The 21,037-nt window shown below is 38.1% G+C and overlaps 2 protein-coding genes across 3 annotated transcripts; both read left to right on the top strand.

Annotated features, from left to right (window-relative positions):
• Positions 1-5,270: 5,270 nt before the first annotated feature.
• On the top strand, positions 5,271-9,027 carry LOC131313077 (H/ACA ribonucleoprotein complex subunit 3-like protein). 2 transcript variants are annotated; one of them, XM_058341162.1, is made up of 4 exons: positions 5,271-5,392; positions 5,570-5,640; positions 7,759-7,801; positions 8,654-9,027. In XM_058341162.1, exons 2-4 carry the CDS (start codon positions 5,587-5,589, stop codon positions 8,749-8,751), a joined length of 195 nt encoding a protein of 64 aa, XP_058197145.1. In that variant the 5' UTR covers positions 5,271-5,392; positions 5,570-5,586; the 3' UTR covers positions 8,752-9,027. The 2 variants fall into 2 exon arrangements, with proteins under 2 accessions (XP_058197145.1, XP_058197144.1); XM_058341161.1 differs by having other exon boundaries at positions 5,299-5,392; positions 5,567-5,640.
• Positions 9,028-10,757: 1,730 nt separating this feature from the next.
• Positions 10,758-20,217, top strand: LOC131313076 (dolichyl-diphosphooligosaccharide--protein glycosyltransferase subunit 2-like). The gene is made up of 20 exons (XM_058341160.1): positions 10,758-10,863; positions 10,979-11,120; positions 11,940-12,132; positions 12,620-12,709; positions 12,937-12,999; positions 13,162-13,234; positions 13,398-13,462; positions 15,045-15,099; positions 15,384-15,511; positions 15,618-15,733; positions 15,984-16,053; positions 17,072-17,176; positions 17,287-17,376; positions 17,504-17,652; positions 18,000-18,111; positions 18,190-18,273; positions 18,554-18,634; positions 18,792-19,016; positions 19,507-19,629; positions 19,781-20,217. Exons 2-20 carry the CDS (start codon positions 10,981-10,983, stop codon positions 19,895-19,897), a joined length of 2,079 nt encoding a protein of 692 aa, XP_058197143.1. The 5' UTR covers positions 10,758-10,863; positions 10,979-10,980; the 3' UTR covers positions 19,898-20,217.
• Positions 20,218-21,037: the final 820 nt, after the last annotated feature.

Here is a 21,037-nt window from a genome sequence, read left to right as displayed (position 1 = left end):
GAACGGCGGAACCGAGGTTGGGTGTGTTAAAAACGGATTTTTGAAAATGTTGATTTGGTGATGAAAAGTGAAAATGGAGACACGGTCTACGATGAGTTGCGTAGGAGAAACACAGAAAAAAAAAACATGGACACCAACGATATTTGAATAGTGAATGTGGATGTGTGATTGTTACTATTCGTCGTATATGATTTACTGTTTGTAAGTTATGAGTTAGTGGGAAGGGTTTACTCTATTGAGCGTTGTAGCTCACGGTGTTGCCTTTTTGGTGACCCTGACATATTATATGGGTGGCGACGCCGGTATAATGTGTCAGATTTCTTAGATGAACAGGATAAGATGTACACCGTGGAAGCTTTTGGAGCAGAGGAGCTTGCTAGGATGGAAGAGCAAGCAAAGTAGTATTAGGAACCCTAGTTTCCTTCCTTGTTGAATAAATGTACCTTTTCCTTATGATGTATTTATGATGTAATAATGAGCCAGACTCTCTTTATTATATAATAAATGCCTCATTTAACGTACCCAAAATTGGGGGCGTTACAAGTTAACCTAGCCATGCATGCATGCAACCCTAGGATTTTAGCCTTAAAAACCTAGTCAACCAAGACTTACTTTCCTAGACACACATATATATACTTGTACACACACACACACACACACACACACACACATATATATATATATATATATATATATATATGTACCAAAGAGAGAGAGAGAGAGAGAGAGAGAGAGAGAGAGGGAGAGGCCGGATGGGGAGAGAGAGAGGGAGTGTGTGTGTGTGCAAATTATGGATACTTACACAAGCTACTACTTGACAACCCTTGACTAGACCACTTTAAGTATGATCCTAGCCAATGATGTTATTCTTTCTTACAAGCCAACCCATTCTAGGATTTGACAAGCCATGGAACCTTCATTATAACCTAGGATTTGGCCTATTATTGGATTGACAAGTGAAGAAATGCTAGGACTTTGATTATGGTCTTGAATTGACAAGTCTATGGAGCAAATCCATGGGGAAAAGAGAGGAGAGGGGGGGGCCGGCCATATGGAGGGGGGAGGGAGCCAAGACTTGTGCCTATAAATAGCAAGCTCACTTCAAGTTCAACTCACACCTTCACTCCCTTGCTTTCATTCCTCTCCAAAAACCATTTCCAGTTCCAGACAGCTTACTGCCCTCCACGAATCTTCCTTTTTCTCCTGCTTAAAGTAGTTTTTGGAACCAACTCCCTTCGGAAAAGTTGTAGAGCACTTCAAAACCTTCAAGTTAGACCCAAGAACCATCCCAATCGGCGAAGAAATGACAAAGATATCGGCATCCGAAGTTCAGTAAAAATCTCGGATTTCTATTTCCAGACAGCATATTGTCTTCTCCTTTATCACCATTTTTCTCCTACCTAAAGTAGTTTCTAGGATCAACTCTCTTCACGAAAGTCGTAGAGCACTTCGAGAGCTTCAACTTCGACCCAAGAACGATCGTATTCGGCCAAATATTGACCAAGTTATTGCCATCCAAAGTTCGGTCCAGATTCGCAAGTTTCACCGCCGTAGAAAATCTTCCAACTAGCTTATTCGGCCCCGACTAGTTTTGGATCAAAGTAGATAAATCTCTACTCATTTTTCCTAGTATAACTTTAGTTATTTTTGTTTATGATAAAGCAAGTTAAAGTATTAGGAATAATTAGCAAGCTCGTTTTACAAAATCTTGAAATGACATTACGATCATGTAGATTTTCTCTACTCACTTCCTTAAGTATAAGTAGAACCCCTTGTCCCCTAAACTCTACGTATAGAATCGTACGTTAGAAAGTAGAATGTTCTTGATTCAAAGTATCAATATCCTTATCGTTTTCCTTGAGTAGATAAGGTTATCTATTGTTTAGTTTCAAATAGATAAGGTTATCTATCGTTTAAAATACATGATTGTCAATAAGTTTATCTCACTAATGGAGGTATGAACATGTTGGATAAATGACTTTGTCTTAAATAAACATATGTTGTATTGAATTTCTCAAAAAGTAAGATATAACGATTTTCGAAAGATAAGATTTTAACGCTTGATTTGAAGTATTCATATTTTGATCTTTTCGAGCATGCTTAGCAATATAGAATTGGATGATCTTGTTAGATTACAATGAATGATTTATGGTTGCGTATATGAAAAGTCCTACCGCGGAGTCTATGCATGAAAACGAGACACGGAAATCGAGAAAGTTAGAAACATGATACCTAGGGTGTGGTTAACGAAAAGGCGTGTTTTGAAAAGGTGAAATGTTTTGGAAACCGCAATGTGGCCGGACTTGGTAGCCCATTGTATGGTGTGTCTTTTGTGTGCCAATGGGAACCCGGTGCGGCGGAACCATTGTGAGGATACTAGGGAGACTGGAACGGCGGAACCGAGGTTGGGTGTGTGGCTTGGTTATCCGCGGTACGGAGCCAATGCAAATCGTGTGCCAATGGGAACCCGGTGCGGCGGAACCATTGTGAGGATGCTCGGGAACCCGGAACGGCGGAACCGAGGTTGGGTGTGTAGCTTGGTTATCCGCGGTACGGAGCCAATGCAAATGATTTTGAAAGGTTGGGTGTGTAGCTTGGTTATCCGCGGTACGGAGCCAATGTAAATGATTTTGAAAGGTTGAAATGTTGACACGGTCTACGATGAGTCGCGTAGGAGAAACCCGAAAATCTTGGACACCAACGAAAGATGATTAACGAATGTGAATGTGTCATTGTTAACTGTGTATATACGTATCATGTGGAAATTGATGCTTTATTATAGTCTTGATTGTAAATTAAGGTTGGTGGGTAAGGATTTCCTATTGAGCATTGTAGCTCACGGTGTTGCCTTGTTGGTGACCCTGACATATTATATGGGTGGCGACGCCGGTATAATGTGTCAGATTTCTTAGATGAACAGGATAAGATGTACACCGTGGAAGCTTTGGGAGCAGAGGAGCTTGCTAGGATGGAAGAGCAAGCAGAGTAGTATTAGGAACCCTAGTTTCCTTCCTTGTTGAATAAATGTATCCTTTCCTTATGATGTATTTATGATGTAATAATGAGCCAGACTCTCTTTATTATATAATAAATGCCTCATTTAACGTACTCAAAATTGGGGGCGTTACAGTTATCGTGAAAATTGGCAAAGAGGTGAGTTAAGATAACTTTGCTATTCGGTCGATGAATAAGTTTTTTCCTACATTATTTTCCGATTTGCACATGCTCATCACGTTAGTAATTTTCCTATATGCATGTTAACTTCATATGGATTTGTGCGCGTTGGGTTCCGTTTGTGAATACCTAATTCTGGTCACTTTAATTTTATTTGATCTTTGCGCACTTGGGGCTAAGAGTGTGACCAGACATCTGTATAATTAGAGGCCGAGGCATGCACACGCGATGCACGTGCAAGCCTGATTTTGTCAAAATTTGTAAAAAATCAATCAACAATAAACATGAAGAAATTTTGTCAAAATCCAGCTTGCACACGCATCGCGTGTGCCCAGCCTCTAGTGTATATTATATACGAGTTATTATAAGATTTAGGGGTTTTTTACTCAATTAAAAAGGCTCAATGGAAATATAACAAGACCACAAATTAAACATTTGTTAACCATGTAACTATATTTATAACGTGAAACATAGTACAATTTAACAAAGAATATGATACTGTGTTACTCTCTCTGTCTCTAAATAAGTATTTGGATTGCAAAATTAGGCTTTACAAAACATGCATATTTTTTATTAAAATATATAATTTTTTTTCACAATCTAATAGAATTCATTGCTATCTATTGATTTTGTGAAAAAAAAATTAATTTTTTTAATGAGACAAATGCATCTTTTTGAAAACTTAGTTTTGCGTGTCGAATACTTATTTAGAGACGGAGGAAGTATTAATTTCACCGTTCATCCGATGGAAGTACACATCGTACAAAATTTTATGTTTTTTTATTGGTGTGGTCAAACAATCGAAACCCTAGTCATGATCAACAAGAGACTGAAGAGAGACGGGAACGTCCATGTTTCATGCTTCCTTAGGAGCATTTCCAACCAATGCTCTATTTCTCTATTTGAGAGTATAAAACTCCTCCAACCCATCCTCTCAAGTCTCAAGCCTTTTCTATTTGTGAGGATGAGATTTTGATCCTCTATATTTAGAGGATGAGAGAAAATATGGAGGATCTCCTCTAAAATCATTTTATAAATAAATAGAGGGTTTGTGGTTGGAGTAAATAGGAACAGTGATTTCCTCTAAAATCGCTTTATGAATAAAATAGAATATTTTAATACTCTCAAGTAGAGTATTGGATTGGAGATGCTCTAATGGGTACTTTATAAGGTTAGAACCACCAATTTTACGTGTGCACATTCGCAAACGAAGAATGATATTATCTCGCGACACGGTAAGATGGAAATAAAAAAAGTTGTCCGCTAAAAGTTTTCCTTTTTTTACAAACCATCCTAAAAAACTAAAGGTGAATTTCTCTTTTTGTTTCGGAATTCTAAATATAAGGCGTAGTAGTTGATAGAAAATTTGACATCTTAAAGCATCCACAGTATAATAATCAAAATTAAAAAATTGTTAAAATTAATAATGTGTGCTTAAAAAATGCTCATATTGTAATAATCAAAGTTAATAAGCTCCTAACCAATAATCAAATTTGGACATTTGAATAATCAAAAGTAATAATGTAGAATTTCACATTGCTAACTTTAACAACCTTCTAAATGAATAATCCAAAGCTGAAGTGACAAGTTTTGATTATTCACTTTTGATTATTACATTGCGGATGCTCTTATCATTTATTAACTCAATAGAAAAGCTATTTTGTATACAAATGGTCCGGCAAGTTTACCGACACCTTGACTAATCTTGGAAGGTTAAAGTCACAATCATATACACATGCAGTAATTTGTAGCTAATTTCCGAGTTATCAATTCACTACTACGTAATTTTTTGGCTTTCAAGTAGTATATCCCGTTAGACAATTCTGCCCCTCTCATTCGACAGTAATTAGGTCGAAAATCCCTGTCCTTTTACTACGTGTATTAGGCCTTTTATTAAAAAAATAAGTAGCTTATTTTATATTTTTAAATTAAAAAATAATGTAAATAAAAAATAATTTTAATTTTTTTTCACAGTATAAAAGATTTTTGATGGAATCTATCAAACAACATCCATATTGATAGAAAAATTATTTGTATAAACATATTATTTTTAAATTTAAAATTACTTTCTTAAAAAATAGATACTATTTTGAGTTGCGGAATGGTGCCCTAGTCGGACAGTAACGTAAATATGGACTCGTCCTCCTCAACTAGGGTTTTTGTTCGTGGGTTTTTACTTTTTAGGATTTCCAAAGACGAGAAGAATCGGCTCTCTCTGGTAAGCTTCTTGGGGTTTGTTCGTCTTCATATTATCTTGTAATCCTCCGTTTTCATTTAAACAAGTAGATGTAGACCAAAGGAAGCAGGAGTTCTTGCTAGGAATTGTGGTGTTTGTTTTGAATATATAAGATAAATCCGTTTTAATAGTGGATTTATTTATCTGTGGTTGCAGCAGGTGAACGATTTGACAGAATGTATCTCCAGTTTTACATAAACGAGAAGGGTGACAAGGTGTACACCACTAAGGTATGACATCCCGCCTTGTTCTTCCCATATGTTTTTTTTTTAATAAACGGATGTTTCGGATGTTTCGGGCTAGTTTGCGCTCACGTCAACTAATTCCGGGCCTGGTATTCCGGGCCTGGAGTTAACTACCGGGCAAAACTTCAGTGGCCTTAAGTTTTTGAATGTTTGGCCTGATTCGAACTTGTGACCTGTTGGGGGGCAAGCCCTTTAGTTGCTTTCTCATATGCACTTGGCCAAACCCTTTTGGAGTTTTGTTCTTCCCATGTGTTGCTTTGATGATGTTTTCACTTATCATATCAGTATTGGAGTTCCGAACTGCCTTGTGTCTATTGTCGTTCTGCTAGTTCTTTAAGCTGTTTTCTTGTTGGTTCGTTGAGAAGGGATAAAACCGGGTTCTGGTTATGTCACTTTGCTGCTTGAGGTTTGAGAAAAAAGGGGTTTTTCAGGGTGAGATGTGTGCAAAATCAAGGCGGTGGAAATATAGAATGAATACTCAAATATTGGTCAGTCTGTTTGTGTTGTATATTACGAAGTCATGGAACTTGATATTTTAGCTCGGATCATCTGGGGGGTCATTGGCAATGAAGTGGTTTGTGACTTCTTCATAGATGTGAACATATCAGCAGAAGTTTACAAAGCTCAACTGTGATGGTCACTAAGTTGGAGTATATGTTAGTTTAAGCCTAATGGTGGTGTTGAAACACAGTCCAAATTGGATATGGCTCAGAGACGGATTTACGTGGGGGCACGTGCCCCCACTCCCCCGCATGCCCCCACTCGAGATTAAAATAATTTTGTTATATTTTTGTATATATTAGCATTATTATGAAAGTGTGCTAATATATAAACATCCACACTTGCATATATCTAAAAAATACTCCCTCCGTCCCATAATATTTGTCCAATCCGCAAAACGAGGACTACAAAATAATGTATTTCTTTCAAGAAAAAATTCAAATTTTTTTCATAAGTTAAAAGAACTCGTCAAGATCTAGTAAATTGTTGAATTTTTTTCCAACTTTTCTTACAAAAATTGTATTATTTTTACGTCTCCGTTTTGCGAACCGGACAAATATTATGGGACAGAGGGAGTACACGTATAGAATTAGTTTTATACTTGAATTTCGTCATATGGTGCATTTATACTTGTCGCATTACGAGCTATTTGTCTATTTGGAGCTATTCTTTTTTGATTTTGAACCGTATAGGAGAAATATCTTAAAATGAAGTCATTAATAGAATTAGCTTGATCATTCTAAAACTTGTAGATGTTTATTTAAAACTAACTTGAAAAATTTTGTCTGAGATTTTGTGCTTATTTTTACCTAATTTAACTAAAAATATGTTTTATAAACTTTTGTAGTTAGTAATGCATGCCTTAATTTTGTATGATCTTAATGTGGTTGACCGTTGATAAAAAAAAAAACGTGGTTGACTAAAAAAATAAACTTTTGTCGTTATGATTAACAAGGTGCCCCCACTAGTCTAAATTCCTGGATCCGTCCCTGAAATGGATAGCCTAACTGTTAGGGAATGCTTTTAGAGGTTCATGTAGCATGGCCTAAATGAAAGTAGCTGGTTTTTTAGTAGAAACATCTTTAACTCTCATTGGGTCTTGCTTGTTGAAGAATGTGCTGGAACCAGTCATATCCTAGTATAATTAGATTGTGGATGCCTAACCTTGTCAACATACATTCGAACTATAATAAAAGATCACAGAACAAAAAGGAAGAAGAGCATTTATATGACTATCTAATGACAATCGACAGATATAATACACTTTTTTCTACTATTCATCGATGCTTGAATATCTTCTGCCAGCCTTGAAGAGTTGTGTAAAACTTTGTGAAATTGTTTGGTTAGCTTGTGTCCAGATCCTGGAAATTGGTGATGAACTCTTATGTTAATCTTTGAAAATGGAGTGTGGTTTCATTGTTGTCCCAAAAACTTGTAATTTTGCTATCTCTTGGTTGGTTTAAGCTGATGACAGCTCTTCTTCCTCCTCCTCTCTATATAAAAGGACTTGCATTTTTATAGGCCAGTTTTTATGCTTGGGCTTGTTTTATCTTTACATATTTAAATTGGCATACTGAGATTTGATTTGATTCCTCTGTGTAGAAAGAATCGCCCCTTGGATTGGCTACACAATCTGCTCATCCAGGTATTTTCTCTTTATTCATTGTGCGTGGAACTGTGGATCTTACTACTTCCATTGCACTGTGAAGTTAACTTCCTGAAGATTCACGGTTCTTTCAAACCTTTGGATGGAGTACTAACGTAATAACGAGTCGAGCTAGTTATTGCTATCTCGGTCTTTCCCTCTCTCAACCTCTTGTGGTTTGGTAGCATGCCTTGTGATTGAACCCAACAAGATGCTTGTATATAACCTTTTGTAGATTTAAAGAAACCGTCTACCTCCATCCAGCTCATCTGGTTTGGGAAGTTTTGTAGATTGGTTTCCTCATTGAAAATAAAGCAGTACCAAGTTATTGCGAAAATCCTGCCTTTTGCAACTTACCGTAAATCAATATGATTTCAGAGAACATTTCCTGGGGTTGTTCTAAATACAGATCGGATTATTGCACGTATGTGGCTTGGGTTTTTCACTAAGGATATTACCATAAATTATCATAGATTGTCAATCAAACTGACGTATGTCGCTTGGGTTTTTCACTAAGGTTATTACCAGAAATTATCATAGATTGTCTATCAAACTGATGCTAATCATGGTATTGTAACAAATCCACTCATTTCATTGCTGGGTTTGGTAGTAAGACTATTTGGCGGTACCTACCTGCTATCAATGCCATCTATGACCCATCCTCTTTTTTCACCTCCTCTTCTTTGGGTTTCTTGTCTCATTTATGCGTGCTGTTTTTTTTGTGTCTCGATGCTACTTAATGATATATTGATGATTTTTACCTTTGTAAAGTACTGTACAATAAATCAATGCAGTGCAAAGTCCAGTTTCTCCAATAATTGATCTCCTTTCTTCTTTTTCTCCCCACTGTAGCTCGCTTCTCTCCTGATGATAAATTTTCGAGGCAAAGAGTTCTCCTAAAGAAGCGGTTTGGATTGCTGCCGACACAAAAGCCAGCTCCAAAGTACTGAGCCCTTCGGTGGCATGTTGATCGGAGCATTCTTACTACGTGGAGCTTTTCAAGATCATGCCAGATAGTGTGGAAGTGTTTTCCTTTTAGTAGCTGTCAAACTGTATCAGTATCAGGAAGTTGTGAAATGTTGGTGCTAAAATCGAACCAAGTGTCAGAGATTTCCATTTAGATTTGTTGCAAGTTTGTCAATTGTCTTATTTATGCCCAGATTGAGCCTGTAAAATCTTATTTTTGCTACATTGTTGTGGTATTCACTAGTTTACCTGTTGACATCCGTGCTCAAGGATGTTGGTATCATTTCAATGCATTGCTGCCAGGACCTAGGTGCTGTCTTGGTGGATAAGGCGTTACCTTAAACTGTTACAAGACATGATGCCAGGATTTGAGTCAAACCATTGAGAAACTTACCTTTTCTTTTCCCTTATTCACCTTTTTCCCCTCAAGAACTGAAAAAGTACTCGCTTCAACAGTTTGTGCAGTTTCTTGGGTCTGGCTTCTTTAGTTGCCATGCTTCCGAACAAGGACATCGTGGGTGCCAAGTTGCTGGATGGATGAGTTAATAATTCTTGCCTGCTTTTTGACCTTTTGGAGTCCCAAGTTTGCAGGAGCATAGGAGAAATCTTAAGTCTATGTTTCTCGCAGTATAGCTCTACTCGTTTAGTCTCCATTGCGGGTTGAAATGCCCAATCTCAAGGAAATATGGTTTACTGTGATGGATGCCCAAATGGCATGGCACTGATATACATTGCAGATTTTTTTTTTTTGTCAGTCGATAGAGGTTAGTGATTTTAATATACTTGGTTTTGCTATGAGATTTGATTTAATTTATCTCGACAGTTTTGAGTAGTCAACATTGCTTATAAAGATGATATCTCAGTTTTAAGCAAATAGTGGCTTAAAACTGAAACCACACCGTAGTTCAATGTTTTAAATTGGTATGGTTCTATGAATGCTATGGTCTTGTTTGATTCTCCAGATCCACAGTTCTTTGGTATTTATTGATTTACAGTAAAATTGAATCAATCCGGTCAATGCTCAACCCGTTAAGTGTATCAGTAGAATCGTAACTAATGTGATGGGAGGGGAGGCCTTTACCTTAATGAGTGTTTTCCTTCATTCCCAGTGATGATTTTTTTATTGTTTTCAAATAATTCCTCTTTTCTAATGAGGGTTTTCCTTTCTCAATCTCAGATGAGGGAGATTTTTTGTGATTTTCTTTTCTTTTCTTTTGGCTTCTACTTTATCATCAAGATGCCGTTTCAAGTTTTGATAAATGTGGTGATGATTGGTCTTTTGATGAAGTAAGGCAAAGGCAGAGGTTGTCCAATGGCGAATCAAATTGGTTTGATTGACTTACCATCAGTGTGTGATCTTTCTCTACGGAAGTGGAGCCGTTATCGAAGATATTAGCTATGAAGTTGATCGGTTTATGATTTGTGATTTTCTTTTTTATTCATGGATGGGCGAATGTAGTTGCACATACTTTGGCAACCTCTGGTTTGTGAGGTTTTGATATTCGTACTTGAAAAATTAGACCTCCTGATTGATTATTGATATGTGGAAGATAATCGTCTTCTTTGATGCGCTGTTTATTCTTTAGACAACATATTAGTCTAAAGTCCAAATGAAATAACCTCACAGGAGCTTTAGTCCAGCCTAAGTTTCTATGATGTATAGAGTCCATTAATAAAAATATTTTAGAGTTTAGAGTTTATGAAAAGACAAAATTGCTATTAATGAGACAAGAGTTTTGTTTGGCTAATTCAAAAAATATATTTTCATTTAAATTGTCTTAAATGAGACGAGAGTTAAAATTTTTTTTTTCGTATTTTTCGATCTTGTTGCACTTACCGCGTTGAAAACAAAAAAAAAGAATCGTAACTATAGTCTTGGGTGTACTGAGAATTAAGAGGTAACTCCAATTTATCGAGCAAGAGGTAATTTCATCTGCTAACTCAGCTAGTCAACTGCTGGTTAGGAAGAGGGCAAAGTAACTCCATCAGTGCTGTATATTCCTACCTTATTCGGCTATTCAGTAGTCAGTGACAGTCACAAAGAAGAGTCGAAGCACTGGTCGTTGGGGCGCAGAGACTCGGAAGCCTCCATCTCGGTAAGCTACTCTCCGAAGATCTCCGCACAGTCTCGCGTCGAGATGTAATCTCTAGGGTCCGGAATTCTATAGTCTCAAAGTGATGATGTTCTCTCTTGCTTTCTCTTTGAACCAGGGATGGCCAGAAACTTGGGATTCCTGGTTCTGATTCTATGCATCACATTGGTCTGCGAAGCTGCCGTATTCCATCCGATCTCGGATGCGCACCGATCCGCCGCATTAGAGCTCTTCACTCCGGTCGATGGATCCTTTGGAAGGTCGTATTACACCACGAACCCCGCGATTCAGGCCCCGTTTAGGCTATTTTTTGTTTGTCTTTCCTAAATTTTCGTTCAATTCACGTTGAAGTTTTCAGAATAATCGTTTGCCTGGACGACGAGAATTGTTAGAAAGTAGAAAATTACGAACGAAATCTTGACGCGAAGAGTTTAAAAAGTGGACACTGACGAACAAAAAGCAGAAAAAGGTTTACGGAAAAAGTTTGAAACAACTGTTTTTTTCATCCCTTTTTATGTTTATAGAACTACCTCGATATCTTTGGGCTTTGATTTGGGCATGGTTACGCAGCAAAACGTCTTTTTGGAGGTAAAGGGGGCCACTGTTACGGTCGACAGTCACTTTGTGCATATATTGTCAAATGTTAGGTTGGTTTCCAATTCTCTCCACCCATACCTCCAATGATTGGGGACTAGATGGGTTCAGGTGTTATTGTTGTTTAGGGTGTCTTGTCTGAATTATTTTGCAACCCTGCTTTAGTTTTTTACACCTTCTCACACCCTCTCGTTGAGACAAATGGTTGTTCTTAAACAATTTGACAAAAAGCCAAAGAAAAGATTCGTATACAATTTGAACTGTCTTTAAGACAAACTAATTAGGCCAAATGCACCCTAACTATCTTTCTTTCTATTTTTGTTTGATTTCATGGTTCTTCGTGACTTTTGTATTTTAAGCCGAATGTGGTTGTCCTTGGTTCTGTGTTTACCGAACTGATCTTAATACACTTGTTTGGTACCTGGTTTTTGTTGCTCCTTTTAACAGCATTTGAAAGTAACTATTGTCATGTCATACGTTTACAGCTTGAAAGAAGCATATGAAGCTTTAAGAACATTTGAGATTCTTGGAATTGGGAAAGAGCTTAATATAAGGGATTCCACTTGCCCCTTTGTGGTGGAGACTCTTGGGTCTTCGTCTTCAAATTCATGGGATATGTTCTATGCACTGGGGGTTAATAGGCTACTAAAATGCGAGATTAATGAGGAAGTTTACGCGGTAACTTTATGCTTTTGCCCTGATAAGTTTAATACAGTGTAACATTCACTTGTTTGGGTAATTTTCAATAGAGTGCTGCTACAGGTACAGAAAATTGGGGACCGAATCCGGACCGACGGCCGCCGGCGAGCCATCTCCGGCCACCGGACGGCCGATCCGAGCCGTCCAAAAATTCTAAAAAAAAAAACCGAGGGGCCTCTCGCGGGAATCAACGTCATCCAAGGTGTGTAGGGTGCTTGATCGGAGCACCCCTTTTCGTGTGTATATATACACACCTTGGATGACGTTGATTCCCGCGTGAGGCCCCTCGGTTTTTTTTTTTAGAATTTTTGGACGGCTCGGATCGGCCGTCCGGTGGCCGGAGATGGCTCGCCGGCGGCCGTCGGTCCGGATTCGGTCCCCAATTTTCTGTACCTCTATCATTTTTGTTTTCAATATTAGATGCTGATAATAGATTATGTTGATTTTTGTCTTTTTCCTCCATAAGGGCATTGCTTCAAGACTAAAAGCCTATGTAAATGATGCAAATTCATTACTCGACTTCTACTACTCTATTGGAAGTTTGAGGCTTCTTAAGGTAGTACACTGCAACGATTTATCAATTTCCAACATCGTTCATGTAGCTTTTGAACGGACTTTCTTTTCCATTGTTTTTTAAGATATGGTAGATATCCCTTGGCTGTTAAATAACTTAACTCTTTTCTTTATCGTTCATGGAGCCTTTTTTAATTCTGTTATATCCATGAGGATTTAATACGACTCCTAACCATTGTTTTGATTCTACGATACTGATTTTATATGCAGGACCTAACTTCTGAAATTGATGTGCTTCTAGTCGATGCTGATGGAATTTTTCAATCCATAAAGGTTGGTATCGACTATCAATTGCAGAGGGCAAATATTGGATATCTTTCGCGTTCTAGTTGTGGGATGTGCGCTTGTGCTTGTATTTGTATAAACATTCCATGTCTTTCCTATAGTGCAAACGTCTTTTGTGTATATTGAATTTATTTTCAAAGCTATTCGTAGGCGCTCAGCCAAAGTGATGGTAGGTGGCGCTATAGCTCTAACGACCCTGCATCATCGAGTACTTCTGCTGCTGGTAATGATCTTCCTCCAATGTGTCTGATTATCATGTTCTTCTGAGTGTGTTGCCTATGATGTTTTCCTGGGTTAGTTAACCTTCTTATTTCAGTATTTGGTATTGGTTATTTGGTACCTAGTTAGTTTCTGGCATCGAGTTTTTTAAACTCAAACCGTTGCAGGAGCAGCGCTTCAAACACTAGCTGGAGTTGTCTTGTTAGCAAGTTCTGAGATTGATCAGTCTCTGGTGAGTTGAATTTGTCTTAAGTTTATGCTTGGGAAAACATGGGTGTTGTAAACATCAGAGCAGCATTTTGGTCCTGTTGAATTTATGAAAGGAAAAGACATGGCACTTTGGCCTTTTGATTTTCTGATGTTCTAAAATATTGTGCTTTGGGTTGTTGCATTGATGCTTACCGAACAGTTTGTTTACTTTTAATATGTCATGTGATGGTAGTAAAGTCATGCTTACCTGAAGTGTTGAATTCTTGTCCGTTTCTCCAGAATGGTTTGACTGTGTGTTTTATTACAAGGCTTAGCTTATCATCATAACATTGGCGTCCATGGGGTTTCATATGGTAATTGCTTAGTATTTGTTAGAGCAATTTTTGGACTTGAAAACTATATTCATTAAGGATTTCTTAACATCCAGTCTTCCTGGAAAAAAGGGAAGAGATTGATTGTGTGTATGTGGGTTATAATGGTGCTCCTAGGCTTTGCAATGAGAAGAATTATTGAAAGTTATCTTCTAATAGTCATACTGGAATTTATTAGGGCATCGTCTTTAGCATCGGTGCACCTGTTTACGCTATTAGTCTTAGGTACTGGCAGGGTAATCAGCTTGGCTCTAAGCCTTTTGAAAATCCAGAAAGGATGTGGACTTCTTGCCTTGTCCCTGGCAAAGGTTTTTTCCCCTACTTCTTTGGGTTCTATATGTAGTCATTATTCCAGCCCTTTTGGGAATTGTATTTGGATATTTTCGAAAAATGGATTTGCTTCTGTCTCGCAATTAAGTTGTTATCAAACAGTTCTTTTGAGAAGAAAGAAACTGGCTTCAGGGATTTCTAGCTTCAGCATGACAGAGCTTATTTCCTAATGGAACGAGCATGAGAAAAAGGTTCAGGAAGAAATTGTAATCATCTTATTTCTGATTCTAGAAGCCTTTTCCTGGAGTTGCTAATACTCTTAAATGCTTTAATTATTTCTGGAATACAAATCATTCATTTGTATCTATCATGCGGCATGCCTTGCAACTCCTCATTAAGGATATCTTGCCTATCTTGCAACTACATGATAAAGGTATGATCAATGGAATCCGGATTATGCTAAAAAGTGCCTAGGATAGTTGAAGTAATCCTCCGAACATCCGCAATGTACTCCTCCAAAGGTTTCCCGCTGTATGACATCCACATCAACTGAGACTGTACTGGGAATATGGATCTAAAAGTCAAGACGGTAAACAAGGCACCCCTATGGGCTATGGAGGGTGGTTTACTCTCTTTCGTAAATACTGCCTTTACGGCCTGCTAGTCTGCATTCGAACTACGTTACCACTATGTTGCATGTGTGACATTGAAGGGAGAATGAGAAGGGGAAGGGGAAGGGATACCCCATTGCGATGGTGGATGGATTGAAGTGTACACCTCAAAATATCCACTGAAGCTGCCATTTTCAACTAATCCATTCTTTTCTCGTTTATCTACCTCTGTACTTGTCTAGATCTGTACTTGTCTCATATTTTCGTGCTGGAATCTCATTTATCTACCTCAAAAAGTTTACGCGTTTTTTTTGGTTTCATGTTTAAAACTGACAATTCTTATTACTTTCAGATCGGAACTCTAACAAATGATATAGTGAAGCTCTTTGACACTATTGAGAATTATGGTATGTTTCTTTGTTGCTTTTTGTTTGTGATTTGTTATCATGCAACTTCAATGATGTTCGTTGGATTTGTGGTTGTCTATTAGTTATAAGGTTTGCTTGCTCAGACTGTAGTGTGTCGTAATTTGGACTTCATATACTGAACAATCTACTCAAGAGCATATAAATCATCTCATCTCATCACTTCACGGAACGTTTCATTTTCTAATCGTGAATGTTGATTTAAAGCCATATTTGATTTTTCTAAGTTTGGTTTTAATCTGAATGTAACCTGCTGTCTACTGCAGATGACGGGGCCTACTACTTTGATGAGAAAGTTGCTGATGCGCGTGAATATCAGGGTCCTCTTTCAGTTACTTCGCTCGTAGTTCGAGGGCTGACAGCTGTTGCTTCAGCTACTTCTGGAAGTATAAATGTGTGTGGACCCTTGCTCATTTGGAGTCTATTCAGTGCATTTGTTAAACTTCACATATAATGGATTTACTGGCATACAGTCTAAAGCTTTTACTTTGAATTTTCAGTTGCCAGGGGACAAAATATTGGGTTTGGGAAAATTTTTTCTTGCCATTGGAATTCCTGATAGTGCCAAAGGCTTTTATAGTCAAATTGAGGCATTAGCTTGCTTGGAAAGTAATAGGTAACTACTTGAAGGATTTCTATCTTGGCCTTCAGTGGATATCTCTGATTATTGCTTTTGGAAATGCTACTTATATTGCTAAAACATATAGTATCGATATTGGTTTCTGTAACTACTAGTTGAAATGATTTGCGCTGTCGTCCTGGAATTTACTACCTGCTGTCGTCCTGGAATTTACTACCTACTACTAAGCTTCATATGGTTTTATACTTCGTCGTATAATTTCTGAAGCACATTTACTCCGTTGCAGGGTTTCCATTCCACTAATTTTATCTCTTCCAGCTACCGTGCTTTCTCTGACTAGAAAAGACCAGCTCAAGGTATTCATCTCTGTTTATTTTCGTCTCTCTTTATTGATTAAGGTGCTAAATTACACGGATGACCAAACATTACGTGAGGGTAAAGTGTTTTTAAGATCTCAGTGAGATGGTAAATCCCACTTTCTGTCAACATTGTTATCAGGGAAACTCTGACACGAGAGGTCTTGTCATTTATTAAATCTCAGGGCTCATGGCATTAAATGAAAACCTTATGGGAGGTCCTGTATTACGTAATTGGTATCAACTTATTTGTCAATCAGTCAATGTAACATTGGCTAGTAGTATATTATCTATTTTGATTACCTTCCTTACTGCATGTCTTAGATATTTATTTGTGAATACTTCATCAATACCAATATTATTCTGTTTGTGGCCTGGTAGGTGATGAATTGGCTATAGAAATTCACTTATCTTTGTGCTTTCATTATCATAATATTGATTGATCTGAAGTAATATATGAGCATTTACGGGGAAACCACGACCACACATTTGCAAACGTAAAATCACATCAACAGGGGACTGGAACAAAATTAGTTGTTTTGAACAGCCCTGATGTTAGCTGCAGTAATAAAAAACCCGACCCCCCACCACGCCACACACCAGAAGAGGAAAAAAAAAGGGTCATTTCCAGGTGTCTTGGTATGTGGATTGGTTGTCTTTGATCTGGTAAGCCCACAAAACGAGCAGCATCCTGTGGGTTGGTCCTTCTCATAGGTACTTGAATTCCGTGTAGGGACTTGTAGCTGTAAGCTGTCAGGTGTCGATCTACCTCTTGAATCCTTGATAACTCAGCAGAAAATGTATCTTCCCCAGACCTACTCTTTCATCTTTCCTTAATGGATTGATTGCAAGTGTTTGTTGCCGTCAGTTGGTATATCGGTTTAGGTTATTGCTATATCAGTTTTCATCTTTGTTGTGTTTATTATTTTATTTAACCTTTTTAGTACTGTTTATGACTTTCATTCTTTGCTTATGTGCCGCTATTTAATTCTCATATTGATAACTTCGGGCTTATCAGGTTAGGGTGACTACTGTATTGGGATCTAAAGCACCACCTCTGTCAGTAAAACTCATACAAGCTTTCAATTCTGGTTCAAAAGATGCTTCTATAATCGAGAGCCAGGTGCTGCCTGGGCCCTGGACTGTTTTGATTTCGCTCAGATGCACATAAGCAGTATATGGCATCAGTTGTCTGAGTTGTGTCTTTATGATCTTGTCATTTCCTTGATGCAGGAACTCAAATTTGATTCAGAAAATGATGCCCATTTATTGGATGTGGTACTAAAGAGTGTTGATGCAGGCAAATACCATTTTGTATTTGAGGTAATCGAATTTAACATTTGCATTTTTCCCCTCCACGCTAGCTCATGTACCGAATGAGCCTGATGTTCATCTCCTTTCTATTTGAAATCTCTTTTTTCTTTTCTTTCTTTTCCATCCTGCTTGGTAGATTGTGCTACATGATTCAGAGAACAAGAATATTTATGCCACTGGGGGCCGAACGAAAGTGCCAATATATGTCACAGGAGTTATCAAAGTTGACAATGCAGAAATTTCAGTACTGGACAGTGATCTTGGGAGTGTAGAAACTCAGAAGAAGTAAGCTACTATCTTTGTAATGAAACTGGATTTATTTGTTTCTTTTCCTCCACAATTCTATCCAGTCCCTAGCCTCATTAATTCTCCACTATTGTGCTTTGCCGACTTCCCTGGAATGTGATGTGCTCAATTGCCGATTTCATTATAGTTTCAAATCTAATAACTTTCTCTGAACTTTGAATGTCACTTGCAATACTTAGGCAGTTAGGTGTGAGAAGAGTGCTTCTATGCACAAATATGATTCACTGATCTTTTAAATTGCCCCATTTCCTTTTATTGATGCTGTATTCATTACAAAGTCGACTTCAACAGATTAATATTTGCATCATGCTATGCTTTTTCTTCAGGCTAGATTTACCTGGAGAGACGGCTCTTTCTTTATCAGCAAATCATCTACAAAAGCTTCGTTTGTCCTTCCAATTGACCACTCCTTTTGGGAGCCCCTTTCAACCACATCAGGTTTGTATTCTGCTTTTGCTTTGCTTCTTTAGTAATGTCCCTCCTACATTAAGTTGTTGAAACTTTGCTTCCTTGCAGGCTTTTCTAAAGTTGAGACATGAGACCCAAGTTGAGCACATCTTTGTCTTGGGGAACTCTGGGAAACAGTTTGAGATAATGCTAGTTAAGTCCCTCCAGGCGATCACATATTACATTCCTTTTTACATATTTTACTCGAATGAAACCCATAGACATAGAGTCGCTTGTTGGGATCTAATGAACTTTATCAGTTGAGCAACTTACAGATATACTGATTAGGGATGCTATAATTATTAATTGCAATGCATTCTGTTCAAAGTGAACTGAAAAGTGAAAACTTAATCGTGAATTCGCTAAGATAATTACCTAACGTCTGTGGTTAGATGAAGTTGTTTCCTTATATATTTTGCATTTTTTCTTCTAGGATTTTCTCGGACTGGTTGATAAGTTTTTCTATCTTTCGGGTAGATATGATATTCAACTTGCAGTTGGGGATGCTGTCATGGTAAACACGGCCTTTCCCTCCTTGAATTTTTGTATTTTGTTTATTCACTTGTTTTGTGTGTTCTTTGGGGTGGTGGGGGCCGGGGGGCCACATGTTGTACTCACATTTTGGTTTTGCGTGATTTTTTTTCTTTAATTATAATTCTTGTTGCTTACAGGAGAATTCTTATTTATTGGAGCTGGGCAATATTGATTTAGATCTCCCAGAACCACCTGAGAAGGCTTCCCGCGCTCCTCCACAACCTGTTGACCTTTATTTGAGATATGGACCCAAAGCTGAGATAACTCACATCTTTAGATCTCCAGAAAAGCGTCCACCTCCAGAGCTCTCTCTTGCATTTTTTGCCCTTGTTCTCTTGCCAATCCTTGGATTTGTGGTTGGGGTGAGTCTTTGATGTACAGTTCCTTGCCATATTCTCATCTTGGACAGACATTTCTGAATTCTAGTGTCCTTATACTTCTGAATATTACCATCTGAGGACTTACTGCATGCCTGGTGAATTTGGCGGAGCCCAGTCTGTTTGCACGTTTGTTGAGTTCCCAAATGGTTTGGAATAGTGATACTGCCTTCCCAAAAACATAAAGTAAAAAGGAAACAAAGAAGAAAACGATAAAGCTCGTTCTTCCTCTCTTTGGGAGGAAATGGACTCTAGTGGTGTAAACATATTGTCTGCTTAATCTAACTTCAAACTCTGCAACCTTCCTCTCTTTTGTTTTGTGCTTCTTCACCTTCCCTTCCTCCCCTTTCCTCTCGTTCGCTATTCTGCTTAAATGACAATTTGTGTTTAAATCATTTTGAACTCCCAAACTGCCTCGTGGACCTGACTTATGGACAGCTACTCACATTGCATACTTCTTGAAATATTTTGACAGCTATTGCGTCTGGGTGTGAACTTGAAGAACTTCCCTACAGCAACAGTATCTGCCACATTTGCTATCTTGTTCCATCTCGGCATTGCAGCAGTTCTCTTGCTCTATGTGCTTTTCTGGGTGAAGGTCTGTGTCTTAATTTGCACTCATCGTTGATCCTTTGTTTGGAACATTAATTTACCCTTTATTTCATGGCAGTAAAGGTTAAGCAGTGACTTAAGAGTTAATTTCTAAAAGACTTGGATACTAACTAGCATCCCCACTCTTTTTCCTGCAGTTGGATCTATTCACAACGTTGAAAGCGCTTGGTTTCTTGGGCATCTTCTTGATGTTTGTTGGGCACAGGACCCTTTCTCACCTTGCCTCAGCATCAGCCAAGTTGAAATCTGCCTGAGAAAATTAGAGTTCTGTTTGCAAGGAATAGCATTCAGAATGAGGAAATACAACACCTGTAAACCGACATGTGGGACAAATCATATTGATAAAGTTCTGTAACAAGATACAAATGAGTTAGTCAGAAGTTACATCGAAACGAAAGCTTCCATCTTCTAGGTCCTTTTCTTTCCAAGATGACTCGAGAATAACGAGAATTTTATCGTCAGTTGCCTGAACTGGCTTTGTGAATCATTTTTCAAGAGGGACCTGTGGTCTTGGAGCTTCTGTCGAAGTTATTCTGGAGAAATTTTAAGCTTTTTCCTCTCTGAGAAGAACCAATTTACTGTTTCAATGATCTAAGCTGGCTTCTTCAAAAGTATTTAAAGGGAAAATTGGAAAGAAACTTGCACTGCCAAAAAAGAGTTGTACCTTCAAATCAGTTATACTAGAGAGGTTTCGTGTGTGACGAGAGTGTTTTTTTGGTTCAGTGTGCGTAGTAGGAGTTATCACTTATCATGGAGTAACATTCATCAGAAGTATATATACTATATTTTTTTCGATTAACCAGAAAATGCAGATATTATATCTAAGAAAATAGTACAATAAAAACGGATACTATTAGTCCGCAAATAAAAGAAACAACAAACGAAAATAACAAAACAAAAAGCTGCATGGAATCAAACGCCGAAGTCAGATCCCTCAATCACTCGTGTAGGTGGGTGGATAGACCAAGAGGAGAGGCAAGGTATGGGAAGAGCAACTCTCAAAATGACCTGCTGCATCATCTTGAGGTTGTGCTGCCGCAGACTGAAGGGTTGAATCCGCCACAGACGCCGCCAAACTGCACATGGCCCAGATCCAGTTCCAAAGATCTAGCGCTTGAGTCCAAAAATGATGGGAAGAATGGGAGATCTACTCTTCTTACGCAGAGAGTCTCAACCATCTCACATCCATGGGAGTGAGAGCGTAGGACGAGGAGAGAAGAACATAGGAGGAAAGAGATGGGGGAAGCTGACCGGAGAAGGGAAATCGGAAAAGGGGGGCTGCTGAAGAAAATAAATGACCTAACCCCTCCTAACCCGATGGTTGGTAGGCGGGGTTTTCACACAATTGTGTGACTATTTGGAATAGGTTACAAGAAATTATTACTGTAATTTGT

Source organism: Rhododendron vialii, chromosome 13a (assembly GCF_030253575.1).
Source record: "Rhododendron vialii isolate Sample 1 chromosome 13a, ASM3025357v1".
Taxonomy (NCBI): domain Eukaryota; kingdom Viridiplantae; phylum Streptophyta; class Magnoliopsida; order Ericales; family Ericaceae; genus Rhododendron; species Rhododendron vialii.
The sequence above is the reverse complement of the archived record's forward strand: the minus strand, read 5'-3'. Positions and strand labels throughout refer to the sequence as shown.